Source organism: Triticum aestivum, chromosome 7A (assembly GCF_018294505.1).
Source record: "Triticum aestivum cultivar Chinese Spring chromosome 7A, IWGSC CS RefSeq v2.1, whole genome shotgun sequence".
Classification (NCBI taxonomy): Eukaryota; Viridiplantae; Streptophyta; class Magnoliopsida; order Poales; family Poaceae; genus Triticum; species Triticum aestivum.
The window spans coordinates 35,443,337-35,457,140 of NC_057812.1; the positions used below are offsets into that span (position 1 = coordinate 35,443,337).

General features: G+C 49.1%; 1 protein-coding gene across 2 annotated transcripts; it reads right to left on the minus strand.

The window, feature by feature from the left end:
- Positions 1–413: 413 nt before the first annotated feature.
- LOC123150891 (barley B recombinant-like protein D) lies at positions 414–4,014 on the minus strand. 2 transcript variants are annotated; one of them, XM_044570703.1, is made up of 4 exons: positions 3,625–4,014; positions 3,413–3,525; positions 2,338–2,454; positions 414–1,609 (listed from the first exon to the last, which is right to left on the minus strand). In XM_044570703.1, exons 3-4 carry the CDS (start codon positions 2,404–2,406, stop codon positions 683–685), a joined length of 996 nt encoding a protein of 331 aa, XP_044426638.1. In that variant the 5' UTR covers positions 2,407–2,454; positions 3,413–3,525; positions 3,625–4,014; the 3' UTR covers positions 414–682. The 2 variants fall into 2 exon arrangements, with proteins under 2 accessions (XP_044426638.1, XP_044426637.1); XM_044570702.1 differs by lacking the exon at positions 3,413–3,525 and having other exon boundaries at positions 3,625–4,011.
- Positions 4,015–13,804: the final 9,790 nt, after the last annotated feature.

Sequence of the window (13,804 nt, forward strand, 5' to 3'; positions counted from 1 at the left end):
TAAAACGCATTTTGGAGCTCTGTTTTTTTTTTTGCCGCGACTTTCACCAATGTGATTTCGTGATGAAATTTTACAAGCACAACAAACATTTCTTAAAAGTATTATTTTACTGTTCACGCCAGGAGCATTTGAGCCACAGTGTAGAAAGCTACTTTCGTGCTAACTAAATTATTTTTCCCTATTTCTGTACTTTACTTTTGGCATCCAGATTGTGTACGATGATGGCAACGTTGAACGACTGCAACGTAATAATAATAATATTGAAAAATGGGATTTCACTGCTGAGGTACGTACGTTCGTGCAGCCTGATGCGATGCTGCTGCTATTATCTTCTTTCTATTTCGTCTACTATCCTGCAGGAGCAAGACACGAATCCTAATGCAGCATCTGATATGAATGTAAGCCATGACAAAGGAATAATGGCCTACAACCAATTAAATCTAGTAGTCAAAACTATACAGCGAATCGAGGACGAATACCTGGGGTCGCTAAAATTACATTTCCACTGTCCAGCGCGGCTCGGGGTTCAGAAAGGGGGGAGGACCTACACAGAATTCTAGCCTGCATCCCTCAATGACATTACAGAGATGATGATGAGTTGATGACCCGTCCAACCCCAGCAATGAGATTATAGGACCTTTGCCGCATACACCTCCTTACATATTGAACGGAAGCAGCAGAGCTACCGGATGGTGATGTACCTGTTCGTGCCATGCTTGGCCCAGTGGTCCTTGAGGTCCACCGACGCCGAGAGATCGTGGCCCTCAGCCGCTAGTCGGCTGAGCAGCTTGGTGAAGGCGCTGCCACTCATCTTCCGTCCGCCCATGCGGGCATGGCGCTTGTTGGGCATCACCGGGAGCGGGTACATGGACATGCTCATGGTGCAGCAGGACGACTGCCACCCGCCGTTGCCCCACTTGTAGCACTGGCGGAGGACCCCCGTGCACGAGCAGGCAGGCGCGGGCATGGACGACTCGTCGAACGAGACCTGGTTCAGGCCAAGGTCTTGGTCCTTCCGCTCGTTCTTCATCTCAGAAGCGGCGCGAGCTGGATCCTCCCCGACACCAGACATTCCAGCATCTCTCCAGTCACCGCCGGCTTTCTTGGTTTTCCGGAGCACGCCTGACGGCCTCTTCAGTGGAGATGCTTGGGAACTGTTCTTCTTGGGCTTCTTTGCCTTTCCAGCAGCAGTCACCGGGGCTGTTGAGATTGGGTATGCGTCTGATATGTGCATTTCCCTTGCATGGTCATATGGAGAATCGGCCAGTTGCAGTGGTGATGATTGAGCATGGGGCTGCTGGTCGTGGTGGTGGAAGTTCTTCGCTCCATTGAGAGATCCTGGGTTGAATCCGTTTCCGCTGTTCATATTAAATCCATTTGTACGGGCTAGTTCAAGTGCAGCAAGGGCATTGTCTCGTTCGACGATTGCAGCATTCCGTTCAGCCATTGCAGAGTCCCGCTGGGCAAACGCCATGTCTCTCTCAGCCATTGCAGCTTTCTTCTCAGCCAGAGCATGGTCTCTCTCCATGATGGCGGTGTCCCTCTCGCTCATTAGTGCTAGGAGGTTCATGCTGTGGTGGTCCTTCATTTGCCTTTGGGGCATCATCCACTGAAACACAGAGCAACTATCATAAGAACCACACTCTTCTAGAGAGCAAATCATTCCGACAATTATGATTAGAAAAAATATATATAACATGATGTTTGTGACAATTCTGAATGCAGTACATAAAAGCTAAACATCAGAATTTCCAAGACAATTATAAGTTTTGATCTTCATTTCTTGGGCATGGTTGTTTCAACTGTACCATTTTCTCTGCAGCTATGCAAGAGAACGAAACAAAAAATATGACAAAAGAGGGCTATGAAATTTGTTACTATCTTATCACCATGAACTTCTGCTATTTAGTTTGATCATTCCTCAGTTTGAAGAAACTTTAGGGATACTATGTACATTAGCTGAGTGACAAGCACTGACCAGCATACTATCTCAACTTTTAGCTTTCTCATAAAGCTGAGTAATATTGCCTTCAGTCTAAAACAAGCACATGTACACTTAGCCACTCATCTACAGCTTGTGATCTGGTTATGCCCTTAATGAAGATTTGTTACAGGACAATGCTTACTAGCAGAAGATAAATCAAATCAATGTTCTATGCCTTAATTACTACTCCCTCCGTCCCATAATGTAAGACGTTTTTTGACACTAGTGTAGTGTAAAATAACATCTTACATTATGGGACGGAGGGAGTAACACAGTGTAACTTTCATATGTCAACGAACACAATATAACTCTAAAATCTTGCATGATAATTATTCATGACGAATTACACAAACCTGAGTATGAAGTGCTTTATATGGGTCTGGCCTTTGCCTCCCATTTTCCCTATGTCCAAGGTTGTCCATTATCACATATGTTTGCAGACAGGAGAAATAGAGCAGCTATGTGACTACCTGCAAGATAAGAAGAAAAAGAGTCAAGGGTACAGCAAATATGATATCACACGGAAGGTATTGCCTAAGAGTAACATGGTTAGATTGTCTTGTTGTTATGTCAGAGCTCAAAAAAGCTACCAGATAAAACTTGATTCATGAATGGATGAACGCATGAACCAGTTCAGAAATGAGATAGATACCAGAACAAAATGCATCGGTAAAATTGGGGAACGAAGTAGCTACGTGTGTTTACTCAATGCAGAAGAGAAGGCAACAGGTCAATCAGCTAGCCTCCATCGAAAAGAATTAGAAGCTGAACAACTATTCATTCACAGACTTTGACTCCAGAATCAGTTCCTCGGATAGCGGAAATGCAGAACCAGATCCTCGATATGGATCTCCAAAACCTTGGGGACACAACATGCCACATAGTTTCAAAGCTGAACAGCTTCGTATACTAGTATGATCTCTAGTTATTATCCTTTCGAGTTTCGAACATTGGGCTGAGTGAACAGTTATGGACATGACTCTGAATCTAATGCTGAGCATCATAGTAGAATCCAACTGCGCAGAATGCCGCCTTCAATTGAAAGCAGCAGTACACTCTCCACAGTCCGCACGCTCCGCTCACCAGAAGCTGTGACTGGGGAGTAACGCTACACAGGCCAGCCGCGGCACCGCACATGGAGGATGGAGCAGCGGCACTGCCGAGCCGCCGACCAGAGCACCAAAACTCTGCTTCCAGCCACTCCCAACTGAACCGAGTGCGAACCTGACACTCAAATGTCACCAACGATCAACATCACATCAAGCTCCAGCACTTGCACTCAGCGCGCCGTCTAATTGCAAAAGGGAACCAAACCATGACCAGCCGCCCCTCCTGCTGGTTCCCAGCCCGCCGTGAATTCGGACGAGGACGCCAAATCAACAGAGGGAACGAGCCCCAATCGGAGCCGCTAAACCCTAGATCACTCACCGAGCACCGCCCGCCGCTCCCTCCCCCCGGCGCCCGCGCGGATTCGCGGGCCCAGCGCAGCGAGCGACGAATCCCCTCCTAGTCCGCCGCGGCCACCCAATGCGGCCCCTCCCCTGCTCGCCGCGGAAATTTCGTTTGGGGAAACAATTAAGCAACCCCCGCTGCACTGTACTTATCACAAAGAGAGAGAGAGAGAGAGAGAGAGGGGTTACCACACAGTATCAGCAGCGGCAGAAGCTCCCGGAGGCGAGGAGGCGGGGCCCGCCGGCCAGCGGGACGGGGGACGACGGGGCACGGCCGCCGACGGCCGGGCCTGCGGGGTCGGAGCTGGCCGGTCGCCGCCGCTCTCCTCTCCCTCTCCCCCTCCCCCGTCTGTCTCGCTCGGACTTTGGGGGCGCTGGTGAATGGTGGGGGTTGGGGAGCAGGGGCGGCGGCGAGGATGGACGTCGACGCGCGGGAGGGAAGGGGGGAGGGGTGGCCCACGGTCCAGAGGGAGGCGGGGGTGGCGGGTAGATTGATGGTGGATGAGGCCGACGGGAGGAGAGGGGTGGAAGGAAACGCTCGCTCGCTATCTCCCTCTGCTTCTGTCGCTTGGAGAGACTTGCCGCCGGGGCCCACCGCTGGGCGGAGGTGTGGGCAATGAAGGAAGGCAGAGTCTTTGGACGACAGATCTCCTTCCAGCGGATACAACCACGCTGATTTTAATTTTAAATTAAAGCTTTTGTGCGGTTATTCTGACTTTTCTGCAAGGAAATCAGTAGCGGTAAGAGCAACTCCAACGGGACGATGGTTGAGGACGGATAAGCGGGTCCACCTCGGGCGTAAAACACGGAGAGGCGATTGCGAGGCGATCGGCTTGATAGCTAGGGTTAGGGTTTTGCGGTCGGTGGTGCGGAGGATCGCGGCGGTGCGGGAGGAGGCGACGGCGTCTCCAAGCGTGCTTGAGCCAGCGTGCGGTTTCTCTCTCCGGTCATTGACATGGAGGGGAGGAAGAAGGATGGGGATGCAGCAGCGAGGAGCCATGCAGATGCATATGGGAAAACGGCGGCGGGGACGAACTCACGAAACCCGACTTCTGCCCCACGGCCGTCGGCGCAAAAAGAGGCGACAGATGCTGCGATGCGGACGCCACTGGGCGCCCAAAGCAGGAACACCTCCGTGTCCCCAGGTTTGACGGCCCGTATGGGAGGCCTGGTGTTGACGGAGAAGGAGGCGAAGGGCTTTGTTTTTAAGGAATCAGATCAGGATCATGTTAGGCCGGCGAGGTGGTCGGCGATCGGGAAAGCATTTACACCCAGGCCGATAAACAAGAGTGCACTGGAAAAATCTATGGCAAGGGCGTGGGGGCTGCACAGAGAAGCACAATTCAAGATCATAGGCAGGAACCTCTTTCTGGTGACTTTTGGCAGTGAAGGAGATTGGAGACACGCGTTGAACAATGGACCATGGCGGTTTAATTTTAATGTTTTAGTGCTAAAGGATTATGATGGAGGCACAAGGCCACCAGAGATGACATTTGATGAGGTGGATGTTTGGGTCCGGGTTGAGGATTTACCTTTAGACAAGCGTTCAAAAGCGTTTGGTGAGGGGCTTGGGAATTGGCTAGGCAAGATTGTGAGGGTAGATGTGGAGAAGGATGGATTTGCAAAGGGGTCGGAGCTGCGTTTCAGAGTTAAACTTCTTGTTATGGAGCCTCTGGTTAGGGGCATTTACCTGAAAAAAATCTGAAGACGACCTGGAGAAGACTTGGTTCGATTTCACGTATGAAAAGATACCGCATTTCTGCTTTGATTGTGGAAGACTGGCACATGGTGAAGGTGGATGCGTTCCGGCAGTGGATCCAGACCATCAGTGGGGGGAATAGCTTAGAGCGTCCCCAGGGCGATCAATGGGACATAAAGATGGCTCGCACCGTGGTTTCTCAGGGAGCGCCAACAGCTTCGGGAGTGCGAGAAGTAGTGAAGGGGAAAGGGGAAGCAGAAGGGCAGGTCCCGTTCGTGATCTTCCTACAAAGCGCAATCTGCATAATGAGTTTGCTACTCCAGCCGTTTCCCGCACTGGTGGGGATGGCATGGGGGATGGAAAGGACGGCAACAATCCTAAGGAGCAGGAACAAGGAGAAGAGAACAAGAAGGGGAGAGATCTAAGGGATGATCTAGAACAAAATAGGGAGAGAGAGCTGCGCTCTAAGTTGAGAGAGAGGCAGCACGAGAAGCAGGCAGAGTTAAGAAACAGTTACAGGCAATATGGGCGATGGGATCATCAGGGGGTGGGATCGTCAAGCAATTTCAATGGGAGAGAACGAAGACATGGTTACTATGTGCGCAAGCCTAGGCCAGAGTATACGGCAGGGCAGCGTTCTCCGAGTAGTCCAAGACAAGAGCCCCAGAGAGATAGGAAGAGGAGGCCAAGGCAGTATTGGGTGGCTAAAGGAGAGGGGGAGAGGCATGAAGGACATGATACTTTCGTTCGTGACACGAGGCAGAAAACCTCGTCCGTGTTTGATCGTATTGAGGAGCACACTGATACATCGGTGGACCCTGCGAGACAGGGCCGCCGGTCGCAATGAATCTTTTGGCCTGGAACTGTCGAGGACTGGGGTTGGACTCGACAGTTGGCGAACTTAGAGACCTGATACGGTCATACAACCCAGCGGTGGTGTTCTTATCGGAGACAAAGAAGAGTGCAAAAGCGATGGAGAGGCTCAAATGGAGCCTTGGCTTTACGTAGGGAGTAGCGGTGAACTGTGTCGGAAAAAGTGGTGGTTTGGCATTGTGGTGGAGAGATCATGTGACTGTAACGGTAAGACATTGGTGTCAGTATTATATAGACTGTCAAATGGAAGTGGATGGGCATATCTATAGGTTCACTGGAATCTATGGGGAGCCATGTGTGGAAAAGAGAAAGAAAACATGGGAAGTTTTAAGGTATTTGCGGACACAAGATGACCTTCCGTGGATCTGTGTTGGAGACTATAACGAGGCTATGGTGCAGAAAGAGCAAATTGGAGGTAAGGCAAGATGTATCAGACAAATGGATGAGTTTAAAGACTGTTTAGCCGACTACGGGCTTGCGGATATAGGTTTTTCAGGGTACCCGTTCACATGGGATAATAAGAGAGATGGAGCTAAAAATATCCATGTCAGATTAGATAGGGCAACTTGTTCAACTTCCTTCATGCAATTGTTCCCGGCGACCGAGGTGAAACACATACTGACCGAAGAATCCGACCACCAAGCTTTGCTTGTCCGTGTTGCGTTGGCACTGGCCGACAACACGGCTCGTCCGCAGCGTCCCTTCATGTTTGAGGCGGCTTGGATGAGACACGTGGATTACGAGGCCATGGTGACCAATGCATGGGAAGCGGCGCATGCAACCAATCAGACGCGGCCGGGGATGGATGCTGCATGTAAACAACTCGCCCTCTTGGCTAAAGCCATGCAAACTTGGAGTAGGGAGGTATTTGGCTCTATAAAAAACAGATTAGTCATCTCAAGTGGCAGTTGAAAGATGCAAAGGAAAGGGCGATCAGAACATGATATAGGCAGGAGATTAAGGACACAGAGGACCAGCTGCATGATCTATATGAAAGAGAAGAGATTTACTATAAGCAAAGATCAAGGATGGATTGGTTACAGTATGGTGATCAAAACACACAGTATTTTCAAAACCGAGCATCGCATAGGAAACGGAAAAATACAGTAAAGGGGCTGCGGAGAGAAGATGGAACTAAATGCACGGATGATGAAGGTATGCGTGAGATGGCTGCAAGTTTTTATGCCCAGCTCTTCACTTCGGAGGGATCGAGGGATGGTGAGAAAATTCTGCAACATATTGATTCGCTGGTAACGGAGGAGTTGAATACGAAATTATCAGCACCGATTACTGATGAAGAGATTGAGAGAGCGTTGTTTCAGATGGGGCCATCAAAGGCGCCAGGGCCAGATGGTTTCCCGGCTATGTTTTATCAACGACACTGGTTGTTGGTAAAGGACAAGGTGTGTGCGGCCATCCGAGAATTTCTGGCGGGGAGAATGATGCCGGAGGGATTTAATGACACCGTCATTGTAATGATACCCAAAGTGTGCTCACCTGACATGCTCAGTCAATTTCGACCAATTAGCCTATGCAATGTCCTCTACAAGATTGCGTCGAAGGTGTTGGCAAATAGGCTTAAAGTGGTGTTACCAGCATTGATAGCGGAGGAGCAGAGTGCATTTGTCCCAGGGAGATTAATCACGGATAATGTTTTGGTGGCATATGAGTGTGTTCACGCTATCAGGAAAAGGAAGAGAAGGAAACCCCTTTGCGCAATTAAACTCGACATGATGAAGGCGTATGACAGGGTAGAGTGGATTTTCTTGGACCAAGTCATGGCAAAATATGGTTTCTCCGCTCACTGGAGGGAGATGATCATGAGGTGTGTGAAGACCGCGAGGTTTTCAGTCAAGTTAAATGGGGGATTTTCTAGAAGCTTTGTCCCGTCAAGAGGCCTTCGACAGGGTGATCCTTTGTCACCATATTTATTTCTGTTCTGTGTGGAAGGCTTTTCAGCTTTACTCAAGCATGCTCAGGAGGAGAGGAAGATTAAGGGTGTATCGTTTGGGAGCACTGGCCCCACGGTCACTCATCTTTTATTTGCTGATGATAGTATTGTCTTCTTGGAGGGGTCTCAAGATGACTTTCTATGCTTGCGGGCTATTCTGCAGGATTATGAGGAGGCCTCAGGACAAAAAGTTAATTTGCAAAAATCTACGATATTTTTTGGGAAGGGCAGTGAAAGTGGGGATAAAGAAGTGCTCAAACAAGCAATTGGTATTTCTTCTGAGGCCCTTAGTGAGAGGTATTTAGGTCTTCCAACAGTGGTGGGAAGATCCAAAGATGGGACTTTTAAGTATGTTAAAGAGAGTGCCAAGGGGAAAGTTTCAGGTTGGAAGGGTCAAGGGCTATCCAAGATGGCCAGGGAGGTGCTTATTAAATCAGGGTTGCAATCTACTCCTACTTTCACCATGAGCTGTTTTCAACTCACAAAGAAAATGTGCAGGAACCTGTCATCTATATCTTCAAACTTTTGGTGGGGTGAAGCAAATGGTGAGAAAAGAGTTCATTGGGTTGCTTGGGATAAAATGTGCATAAGAAAGCATGAAGGCGGAATGGGGTTTAGGGATCCAGAAGCATTTAACCAAGCGTTGCTGGCCAAGCAAGCATGGAGATTGTTGATGGAGCCCAATTCCTTGTGTTCAAGAGTGCTAAAGGCGAGGTATTACTCAGATGGATCCATCTGCAATGCCACTTGTCCCGGCGGGGGTTCTTTCACATTCAGGAGCATATTCCATGGTCGAGACCTTCTCCTGGAAGGGCTGGTGTGGCGCATCAGAGATGGATCCCAGGTTGGCATTCATCATGATAATTGGATCCCTCGTAAAGGAAGCTTGAAGCCACTGGGCCAAGTGTATGTTCCCGGGATGATGAAGGTAATGCATTTACTAAATGATTCTAACACTGGTTGGGATCAAGGAAAGGTGCAAAATATGTTTCCGCCAGCGGAAGCATCCGATATTCTGCAAATACCTGTTGGGGGGCCGACGGTACAAGACTATCTTGCATGGAATCATACGAAGAACGGTGTTTTTTCAGTCAAGTCGGCCTACCATCTTTGTATGGAGTAGAAGAGGGCAAGAAGGGGCATGCCGAGCTCATCATCGTCGGTGGTGAACCACAGATCTTGGGTGAATTTGTGGGACACGGTGGCTCCGGGCAGAGTTAAGATACATACCTGGCGGCTCATATGGAATGGGCTTGCGGTTGGATCTGAACTACATCGACAAAAGATCAAACCAGGTGTGTTTTGTGTGGTCTGTGGAAGAGAAGAGACGAATTTACACAGATTTTGGAGCTGTCCTCATTCGGAAATTTTTTGGGAAGTTCTGCACTCGGAATTGGGAGTGCCGGTGGCGACCCCCCGGAGACAATTTGCTCTCAGAGTGCACTATCACATTGGCTCTTGAGCTGGTTTGCTGAAGCGTCGGCGGATGAGCGAGCGACGTTGGTTCAGGGGCTATACGCCCTATGGATGGCACGGAATAACACTAGGGATGGTAAGAAGATTGAAGAGGCAGCAGACATGGCAGCAATGGTCAGAAGACTCATGGAGGAATGGCAGACAGTCCATGGCAAGGTGAGCAAAACTCCTAGGGAGGTTCGACCGCAGCGGTGGAGCACTCCCGAAGAAGGATGGGTCAAAGCGAATGTGGATGGGGCGAGCACCAAGGGAGGGGAGAAAGGGGCTGTGGGTGTGGTTTTTAGAAATAATGAAGGAGCGTTCCTCGAAGGTGCATGCCATTTCCACTCGATGGGAGGTGATCCAGAGAAGATGGAGTTGCTGGCTTGCAAAAGGGCGGCGGAGCTGGCGGAGGAATTCAACATTACTAGCTTGCACATCGAGATGGATTGCCTGGAGGTGGTTCGCAAGATTCAGAGTGAGGAAGCCGATCTCTCCGTGCTGGGCCGATGATCAGAGAGGTGAAAAACATGCTGGCAAAGAGAGAAAGATGGAAGGTGACTTGGGTAAGGAGAACGGCGAACGGCGCTGCGCACGGGTTGGCCAAGGAGGGGGTAACAAATAATATTAGTAAGATTTGGGTGCAAGCACCACCAGACTGTATTCTTCACATTATTTCGGCAGAAATTCCTGCCTTTCATGAATAAATAGAGACGCGGTTGATTTTAAAAAAAGCAACTCCAACGGGTCGACCCGAACGGACCGCGATCTCATCCGCCTTTCGTCCTTTTGAATCGGCCGCCCGCCTGGCATCCGTCTTGTTTTTAATAAAGGTCGACAGCGCGTTCAATGGCCGATTCATATGTGCCGGCGTGACCGGCTGGCCGTCCAATTTTATATGATTTGCATTCAACATATTGTCAAATGAAAATGTTTTACAAGTAAAATAGTCTGACCGCCCAAATAAATAGTATAGTTTTACAAGCCAAATACAAATAAAAATGTTTCACATAGTTTTGAAATGAATAAAAGAAGATACATCTATTGGTTGCCAACATGAGCCCACATATGCTCAACCAAATCATTTTGCAGTTGTACGTGAGTTTTCCAATCACGCATGTCTTCATGAAATTTAGTGAACTGCTCAAACGTTGCCGCTACTCCATGCTCAGGCACAACATTCTCACCATGAAACTAAAAGTCTTGATCGTACAGACATTCCTGGCGCTCGTCTTCTACGATCATATTATGCATGATCACACAAGCAGTCATCACCTCCCATAGTTTCTGCGTGCTCTAAGTATTAGCAGGATACCGAATGATGCTCCATCAAAATTGCAAAACACCAAAGGCACGCTCGACATCCTTCCTAGCACTCTCTTGGTCTTGGGAAAATATTTTCCTTTTCTCTCCAACAGGGTTGGGTATTGTCTTGACAATAGTGGTCCACTGAGGATGGATACCATCATCGAGATAGTACCCTTTGTTCTAGTTGTGGCCGTTGATAGTAAAGTTCACCGGTGGGCTGTTGCCTTCGGCAAGCCTAGCAAACACCGGCGAGCGCTGAAGCACGTTGATATCATTGTGTGATCCAACCATGCCAAAGAAAGAGTGCCAGATCTAGAGATCTTGAGACGCCACGACCTCTAGTATGACAGTGCAAGCCCTGACATGTCCCTTATACTGCCCTTGCCAAGCAGAAGGGCAGTTCTTTCACTCCCAGTGCATGCAGTTTATGCTGCCAAGCATCCCCGGGAAGCCCCTGCTAGCATTCATCGCCAACAAGCGGGCTGTATTTTCAGCTGTCGGCTCTCTCAAGTACTCAGAGCCAAACACAACAATCACAACATTGCAGAACTTATACAGGGACTCTAGGCATGTAGACTCGCTCATACAGACGTACTCGTTAAGGATGGCAATGGGTCGGGTTTGGATCGGGTTGAACAATATCAAATCCATATCCATATACATGAACATAGTCTTTGCCCGCCCATGAAAAAAATCCATGGGTGAAAAATTGTGTCCATATCCAAACCCGATGGATATCCATACCCACTGGATGTCCATTGGGTCCTCTCGAAACATATAAATAAGAAATAACACAATGTTAACATAAGCTCTTCTGTTCTTCACCTCATGGCAGGCTAGGCTTCACTTATGGTAAACATCAATTTATGGTAAATCAAAACGTCCAGTCACAACCTAAGATCATTTACTATTTTTTCTAATAGATGAAAATGACGAGTCATTTAACAAGGAGATAAAAATAAGGGAAGGGGCATTGGAGTATGTTACGGAGGGGAATAAATGTCCACTAATAAAATTTACAATGAGGATTGTGTAGTTTCTTTTGCATGTTTTAGATAACAAAGTGTAAAATTGCAGTGGGGCATGTGACTGTTGGGTAGGGATAGCAGATTTTTGCTCATTAAGTCATACTATCGGGTCGGGTTTGGGTATACCCATGGGTAAAAGATTATATCCATGCCCTACCCACGACCAGTCGGGTCGGGTTTGGGCGCCGCCCATGGACACAAAAGGATATCCAAACCCTATCCATTTGGATCGGTTATCCATGGATATCCATGTCCATGGATAAAAGTGCCATCCTTAGTACTCGTCAATGAGATCACCGGGCACTCCGTATGCAAGCATTCGGATGGCGGCAGTGCATTTTTGATAAGAGGAGAAACCAATCTTGCCGACGGCATCCTCTTTGCACTCGAAGTAGTCATCATAGCCGACTACTCCCTCTCTAATACGGTTGAAAACACGCCTACTCATATGGAACCGGTGGCAGAATTTGTGATGTTTGAACAACGGGTTTGTTGTATCAAAGTAGTCCTTCCAGAGAAGGAAATGCCCGCTCTCCCGGTTACGATTCAACGCCGGAAGGTGGCCCGGAATGGAGCCAGGGAACAACGGCCGCTGGTTGTTGAGGTGGTGATGGACCAACACGGCAACCAATATCTCCTCCTCGTCGTCAGACGACGAATCGTCGGAGTCGCAAAGGAAATTGTGGAAAAAGAACTCGTCGGCGGATTCCATTTTCGTACCTTGGCAAACTGTCGAACAACTTGCGGACGTCGAAGAAGGAGACGGCCGGCGAGGGGAGACGCGGCGCCCACAGACCAGTTAGCTGCCCGGCCGGCGTCCGACGAGTGTGACGGCGTCCGACGAGCGTGCCGGTCGTCTGTGGCTGGGGCGGCGAGGCGTCTACTTGGTCGCGGGGCGGCTGGGCGGTGGGGGAAACAGCGGCAGGGAACCAGCTTGCTCCCCAGCGGCAAAACGGCGGCGGCGAGCGACTGGGGGCAAGGGCGACGTTGCTGGGCGGATGTGGAGGCGGCGGCAGCTGGAAGAGTCGCTGGTAAAATGGGCGGCGGCGTCGGTGACGGAGGAGGCGGGGCCGAGGGTTGCTTGTTGGCTGGGGGGAGGGAAGGCCAATGTGCCACAGACGAGCGGGCCCGGGGACAGGAGTAGGCTAGCGAGCGCGCGTCCGCCGCGTGTCCACGCCGACGCAAATCAGGCTAAAAAATGGGCCGGGAATGGGTCGCCCGCGGACGAGAAACGGACGCGCGTTCTTTTGGGTCGGCGCGTTGGGCCGCCTTTTCTGTCCACGTCGACCTAAACGGACGGCCGCGGATGAAATGGGTCGCCCCATTAAAATTGCTCTTAAAGCTTTTGTGCGGTTATTCTGACTTTTCAGCAAAGAAGCTAGTTGCAGTAATTCTGGCACGTTGGTAGATTTTTGGTAGCATTTGAAGCTTGTGAGCTCTGGGACGAGTTTTTTTTTTCTTTTTTGAAATTCGCTCCGAGACGAGTTCTGTGGCCGCCACCAACGTATAAAGGGACAGACCCACATTCCCCATCATTAGGTTGCTACCATTGCACATGTTTTGAAATAGTATAAAGACAAATAAATGATGCTAAGATATACTTCCTCTGTCCTGCTATATACTCACCCCGTAAAAAAAATAAGATTGTTTAGATCACTACTTTAGTGATATATAAATGATCTTATATTTCTTCACAGAGGAAGCACATCTGGTTGAGCGATAAATAATTTCGGATAAACGGGAGTGTGTCCTACCGTTCTAGATCGAAGTAGAGGCAGCTTTCAGACGGCGGCAAAGGGTGGATAGCATCAACGGCATTTATAATTTTCTTACTCATTCCTTGGATAAACGTTTGGTCATGTTGGGCCAGCTTCATGATGAACGGTTGGATTATGTGAGCATTTGGATCCTAATTTTACCGAACATTTTGAGTTACATCTCCTTGAAGTTGTGGTTAATGACTCTAAAGGCTCTGTTTAAACGTTAAGATGTGCCTGATGCGAGAACCAGTCAGATATGACAAGAAACATCGCGAATGATATTTATTGCTCAATG

What these genes read in the sequence shown, in the direction of transcription:
- LOC123150891 (XM_044570703.1), bottom strand. Translation starts at nt 2,406, where the DNA reads ATGGACAACCTTGGACATAGGGAAAATGGGAGGCAAAGGCCAGACCCA. An exon ending in ATAAAGCACTTCATACTCAG is followed by an intron (nt 1,610 to 2,337) that starts GTTTGTGTAATT and finishes TCTGTGTTTCAG; the next exon opens with TGGATGATGCCCCAAAGGCA.